The 6,865-nt window shown below is 42.8% G+C and overlaps 1 protein-coding gene across 1 annotated transcript; it reads right to left on the bottom strand.

Annotated features, from left to right (window-relative positions):
• Positions 1-411: 411 nt before the first annotated feature.
• Positions 412-5,119, bottom strand: LOC147999333 (uncharacterized). Its single transcript, XM_087596552.1, has 6 exons — positions 4,945-5,119; positions 3,768-3,927; positions 2,437-2,580; positions 1,638-1,804; positions 811-916; positions 412-687 (listed from the first exon to the last, which is right to left on the bottom strand). Coding segments are annotated over exons 1-6 (705 nt in total). The 5' UTR covers positions 5,072-5,119; the 3' UTR covers positions 412-686.
• Between the last annotated feature and the right edge of the window lie 1,746 nt (positions 5,120-6,865).

Below are 6,865 nucleotides of genomic sequence, written 5' to 3'. Positions count from 1 at the left end.
GTTGAGCAGGCAAGCTCAGTAAGTTCCCTGTGAACACACATCTCCTGAGATCTCTCTATTTAATCATAGGTGATCTTGTCCACCTAATACAGCACCTCATGTGGAATAACAAAAGCCACCTGCAGGAGCTGTGGTGATGACTCACAGGTTAGAGCATCTGCTGTTCTCTCAGAAGAACCACATGCCCCTAACAATTGGGTAAAGTATGTCAGTGATTACATCATAAAGTGTTTGTTGGAGACACAGCCACATTATCCACACAAAAAACACTATCACACTGGGTACCCCTTAGTGAGTTTGAATTCACTTATTAGCCCAGGCTCCATGGAACATGCAGAGATCCATCTCTAGCTGTCAGTTCTAGGTCCACAGAACCCTTGAGTAAGAATGATGGTCTTAAGAGTCAAGAGATAGAATTCAATTTTTATTCATAACAAATACATTTTTACAACACAACAGGATTAAAATGAATAAAAATATTTAAAAATATTTGAAAGTGAAAAATAGTAACAAGAACACATAAATATGAAACAACAAAAAGAAAACTTCAATTAAAATCATAACAAAAAAATTTCTAAACATAAGCATATTCTTAACGAACATGTAGAAGCACAGACGTATTGGTGTTTCTCCTCTAGCACACATAATGAAAGGCGGTCCCCCAAGCTGTCTCTCAAGTTGTGTTTTCTGAAGAAGAAAGTGAGTAAGACCTCAATCAGTCAGGCTGGCTTAGTGTTATATAAATTTAGGGTCTCTAAGAAATGACAAATTAACTCTGAGGAAGAATATTCATCCAAAAAATATTGTTACCATTCAGGATGTTTGTCATCAGGGACTCCTGAGAAAGCAACTAATTCTTCAGGAAGCTCTCTTACTGGGGTGTGTCCAATTCCAGCTCTCTTGCACTTTCTGAGACCTGGGAGAGGAACACAGTTTTAAGACACTGATTTGGTGGGGAAATGCTAGACAGCTGTCAGAATGCTGCCTTCTACCACCTCAGTTCTATTGGACAGTCGACATGGACCTTTTAACTGATATCATTGTTGCTAACTCTTTGGGAAGGGCAAAATCTCCAGAGAGCCTCAAAGTAATGTGGGCTGCCAATATGGGACCCAGACTTATACCAGTGCAAACCAAGAACAGGGCAAAGGGAAGAGACCTCATTGGGTTGCCGGAAGAAAGGAGATGTCCATATGTCACCAAGGTTAAAGTCAATGACAAGTACTAATTTGACATTTGCACTTGGTTCTTATCCCGGTAAGGTGCTTCCTACACAAGAAGTCACATTAACACAGAGTGTCATTTGGCAAAGAACCACGAACTTGTTCAAAGCTCTGCATAGGATCCAATCTATCACATGGATATGCAATAATGAGGTATGTTATTCATCTGTCACCATTTCTAGACTGCAGCTTCAAAAAGAGCAGCAAAATATACTTGCAATATAATTCCATTTCTGAAAAGTGTTTACCTTCCCAGAATATTTGTGCATAGGCAGAGCAATGAACAATTCCATTACATGAGGTGGTTGGCTGGTTGTGATTGTAAATTAGAAAGGAGGTAGGAGGAAGCAAAGATGTATCAAATTGGCAAATTTTATCAGATATTGTTAAGCTAACACAGCTGTTTTTCCCTACCAGATGATGCTGGGTCTGGACGTTGCTGGTCTTTATCTTTCTTGCTTAAGTCAACCAAATATTTCTGGTTCAGTGCACACTCAAGATGTCCCTCCTTGCTCCCCTGCTTCAGTGGGACCAACTTCTTCCTGCATGTGTTCTCCATCAGGAGCTGGCTGAGCAGGTTTCTGGAAATACAGTCTGCAGAGTAAGATCATGCTGCCCCTTTCTCCCATTCCTACTCCCAAGTCCCACTAACTCTACCAGGTCCCAGATACCCATGAAGACTTAATAAAATACATCTCGATACACATAATGCTGCTGCACAAACCACAAAGAGTTAATTCAGGGAAGAATAAATTGTTTGCTTGGCCCGAGCACCAATTAGTGTCCACATCTCTCAAAAAGAACATGGATCTACAACTATCCATGAAAGCCCAATGCATGGGGCAACATCAATTAGTAGTTGGCAAACACCCGCAAAAGAGGTCAGTAGAACCAAGAGAAGATCATGCTAACCCTGTGGTCCACGCACTGAGTGTTGTAAAACCTGGTATGACCCCAGAGGCCCAGGTCAGCCTAATAACGTTCTGCTGACTTCAATCAGTGCTGTTCTATCTAGAGCCTTCTGCAGATGCCTAGACAGTCCTGGGATGAGTAACAGTCTTTTATGGAACTGAAAACTGAGTCCTAATGACCCTGGAACACTGATGTGTAAACAGCACAAGAGATAGAACCAGAACTGAAGACCGTCCAATCCAGAACAAAGAAATCAGAAATGGCCATTCCACAGGTGACAGCCTTTCTGACCAGGACTTACCTAGAGAAGGTAATCTCCTTCTTCAGCTTATGGTTGTTCTCATGGATCTCAGTGTTCTCCATCTCTAAGTTGTGCAGAATTGACATGACCACCTCCTCCATTCTCTCCAGGTCTTCATAATATGGATTTGGCCTGAAGTGTGGCCTGGCCCCAAATGATAGAATACAATGAACATCAGCATTTAGGAAGATATGAACTCAGGGTGGGTCCTGTACTACACCAGTCCTGGAAGGACACCTTCTGAATTCTACATATTGGACCTTCTTCAGCTTCAGAAACATGTTTTTCTGCGTCCAGCACACCAGAATCTCGGCATCCAGATGGAGGGTTCCCTGGCTCCCTTTATTCAATCAAGAGGAAATCTGCAGTCCAGCCAGTTGAGCTATCAAGAGCCTAGGCCACACCTCTCCATGCTCCCCCACCCCCAACGCACCCAGAATCCTGTGATTTCCTTTTTCCTGTCCTGATAACAGACCATATATCAACCCAAATTTATAATCTGCACAACGAATACAAATATACAGGCAAACGTGGCCACATAAGCAAAGAACTGTGCTGTTGACCGTGGGGCTCCCAGAACAAAGCATTCACATCACCATGAAAGTGTCACAGGTAAATACTCAGGCCAAGACATAGACTCCTATATTCCAGGTGTGGAGGGAAATATAAACATATAACAGTTGTGCATATGCATTTGGATGTATGCACACACAGACTCACAGACTGAGACACACCCACAAAAAAAAAGAGAAATGTAAACAGAGTCAGAGAAAGAGAAAAGCAAATATGGAAACAGAGAGCACTGTGAGAACCAGGAGAAATGCATGCACCATTGCTGTGTCTGAGGGGCTCCCACAGACACACAGACAATAACAAACAGGCCTGAGCCTGACAACTTCTAGTCAAGCATTGAGATGAACTGTTTGGGACCAGGCCCCTCAGGCTGCTGCCTGGATCTTCCAGCACTCAGTCCCTGCCTAGCAAGTACAGAGACTCACCATAAACTCACTGCAATTACAATCTTGCACAGCCACCAGCTGTCAAGGGCTTTGCAAATGCACACTAGACACTCACTCTCCCTGACTTTATCCCCGAATTCTTCATTCAGACCACAAGTTCTGCTTTTCAATAAATGGAAGCAGATGAGTCCATTGTCCATCTCTCTCCTCAGGAAGGGTCAAGGTTCTGAATCTCCTCTATATGGGAGGTGAGGTTTAGCACAGGGTGGTTAGGGATGCACAGCTTTCTAGAACCCAAAACCTTAATAGGATAAAATGAAGGTGACCTTGCAGACCCAGGAATGAAACAAGAGTGTTTGGAGCGAATCATACCTGTTGTTTTTGGATCTCTCTGTCAGAAACCTCAGGCGATCTCTCAGGTCATTTCTCTCCTCGGTAATGAGCTGCAGCTCTTTAATCAGCCTCTCCTTTTCCTTCTTGACCTGCTTCTCGCTTGGGGCAGTTTCAGGGGAAGATGTTTCTCTCCCAGCGTCTGTAGGTAGAAGAACACAAGTGAACCTGCATGGGGAGAATGCATAGTGTGTACATAGACCACAGTTAGGCCTAAACAGGAGAACAAGCCTGGAACCCAGTGTCACTGCTAGGCGATTGGTCTATCCTCAGTGGATCTCAGTTCTCCCACAACTCTATAGAGACCAAGAGATGTAAGCAGCCAGGTGTTCCTTATGCCGGACATCAGGTGCTTACATGTACTACGGAGATGGCTTCTCCAGGATTATCATTAACTGAACAGGGTACAGCTTTATTTCAGGACCCTCACCCCTGTGGCTTCAGAACTCAGATGATAAATTCACCATCCACAGGACTTGAGTGACTGGAGACACTCAGATGTCCTACCCTGATACTCTAGGCCAATATCTTTGGATTTAAATGCATTTCCAGGGAGGACATGGTCAACAGACTTATCAATTCCCCTATTTGAAATACCAAACCCCTGAAGTGCCAATGGGTTACAGGCTGAATCTTGGTCCACATGTTCCAAATAGTTTTGGTATTTTAGAAAAATGTTTGTAACACACAACCTCTAATATATAAAGCTAAGGATGACCCTGCAATTAGAAGAAATCAGAGAAGGTCTAAGAACATAAGGTTATTGCCTGGAGCACAATTTTCTCCCTGTTCCTACTGTCAGATATCCACTGTATTTAAAGAAGCAATGATAGTGAAGTACATTGCTGCCCTGTCTAAACTCAGAAAAGGTGGACCCTCCATGACTCCTGATGGTGTTTTTATATCAATGTAACATACCAAATGAACTGAAAAGTAAAGGCCAGAAGTTCACAGTGTAATAGCATTGGCCTAACCATATCCTCCCAGTGGGGATAGAGAATCTAAAGTTCTGAAATCCTTGACTTTCAGGAATTGTGATATTCATGGAAATTCAATTCCTTTTCAGATGCTCCAGTTGTTGTGGACCATTGCTAGAAAGGTCAGCTTAAGCCTGCAGCCCCCCTGACAGGGAGCTCAAAATATACTGCCCAGAACTTACTAAACATTCCCCAGAAGTGCTGTCTCTGTCCATCATTACTTTGAGACGAAAGGCCAGATTCCTTCACTCTAGTCTGTCCACAATCGACATTCCCCCTCCCAAAACGCTTGCGAAGACGGGAAAACATGTCTTAGCTTGTAACTGCCAGACTCAGACTGAGAGAAACTAGGGCACTGGTTGTCACTGATGTCTGGTGACATCACAGAGGATGCCAGAACTCTCTAGGAGACAATAGAATGTCCAAGAAGGGACAGCAGATGTCATGGGGAGCAGACTTTGCCTCCCTGCTAATGTTCTCCCTGTACTGAGCATAAGCAGAGGTGCCCTTTCCAGGAGACTTTCCTGGGGCAGAGCCACTGAGCATCTCCTGCTTCCAAAGCCAAATTTTCCTCAAGGCTTGATTATAAAAACCTTAGTAATTCCTATGCATCTAAATGAATGTTTCCTTCCATATCTTGCCCCAAAATGTCTCATCCTAACTCAAATTATCCTCATTCACCAATGTTAGCCATTAAAACTTCCTGAGATTTCACACCAGCTTGAATATGCAGTCAAAATTTCTTCTGTCTCATTATGTACGGGTGCTTTAAATCACATCAAGAAATAGTCTGCATGTAGGTTACAACATGGGTGTGTGTTAGGGGAACACTCATGAAGTCATGTGCTTAACAATCGACAATTGCCAGAATATTCCTTAGGAGAAAGAGTTGAAATCTTTATGGTGCTAGGAAAAGTGTGGAGACCAGTTGGCAGAGGAAAGTGCAATATTGGAGCCACAGGTGAACGGAACCTCATGCTGCTTGTGGGGTTCTCCTCTCTGCACCAATGTCGCCAAAGGAGCACTGCTCACAGGCCTGAGTAAGATATACCATGAGCTTCTATCAGAAAAATAAAATAGTCAAGAGATATAGGGGGTGCACAGAAAGGTCTAAAATGAGGCTATAAACATCATTAAGTGGATAGAGCAAGGTCCCAGCACCTGTACACTGGAAAATGGCCACCACACCAAACACAAAAGCATCTATCATAGTGAAAAATGAATACTTTATAGAATGCACACACTAACATTGATTGATCACATCCATAGTTCAAATTTTGGGGGCAAATTCATGGCCCTAACTATCTTTCTCTCAACCCATATAGCAAAAAATAAGAAAGACAGAGAAAAGGAAAAGTCAAAACAAAATCCAAAGCTTCTCATATGAGGACTGCAGGAAGTGTTATCTGGTGGTCAGTTCTGATTAGACATTTTAGATAGAACAGTGCACAGTGACCCTTGATGTGATGTCCCTATATAAAGCTTTTTGCAATATTGGAATTTTAACAAACCTCATCCAGAACGTACAGAAGAGGTAAGGATGTGATCACCATGTCCTTGCTCTCTATCAGGTTATTTTTCTGTGTCCTTGATTGTCAGGCATAGAACAGCAACAATCTGAAATAGCTGGTAGACATGGGAAAACGTGGCTAAAACTATAGTTGTGGATTACACACCTCAACTGTCAAAGGCTAATGCTGTCCTCACAGTCCTTGGAAGCCACTCTTGTAAGCCTATCTATTGGAAAGTGGAAGGAGGTTTATCTGAGCTCAAAGTGAACCTGGCCAGCCAGGGAGAGGGCAACATGGGATACTTGTGACCCTGTCTAAAACCAGCCCAGAAACCCACACTTCATTCAAAGCATCATCCACCAATTCTCGATTATCTACCATTCTCTCCCTACCAGTCGTTCAGTTTGGAATGGTAGAAAAAAATGGAACTGATCTTTCTATTGTAAGGACCTTGATCTCTCTTTTCTTAGGTCCACATTAAGAGTATATATAAATGGACATCACCATCTGAACATCTTAGTATTATCTACTCTGTATATCTAGCATAATACTGTGCCTATGACAGTCTTAAGCTTCCTTGAGTGTAGTTGCC

Source organism: Rattus norvegicus, chromosome 19 (assembly GCF_021556685.1).
Source record: "Rattus norvegicus strain SHRSP/BbbUtx chromosome 19, alternate assembly SHRSP_T2T, whole genome shotgun sequence".
Taxonomy (NCBI): Eukaryota; Metazoa; Chordata; class Mammalia; order Rodentia; family Muridae; genus Rattus; species Rattus norvegicus.
Note: the sequence above shows the minus strand (reverse complement) of the source record. Positions and strands in the feature narration are given on the sequence as shown.

Bases quoted from the DNA above. Each gene is read 5' to 3' on its own strand.
- LOC147999333 (XM_087596552.1), bottom strand. From the start codon at position 5,071: ATGTTTTCCCGTCTTCGCAAGCGTTTTGGGAGGGGGAATGTCGATTGT. The intron at 3,928-4,944 runs GTAAGTTCTGGG...TTCTACCTACAG, and splicing joins GCACTTCTGGGGAATGTTTA to ACGCTGGGAGAGAAACATCT. The intron at 1,805-2,436 runs GTAAGTCCTGGT...CTGTATTTCCAG, and splicing joins AAGGAGATTACCTTCTCTAG to AAACCTGCTCAGCCAGCTCC.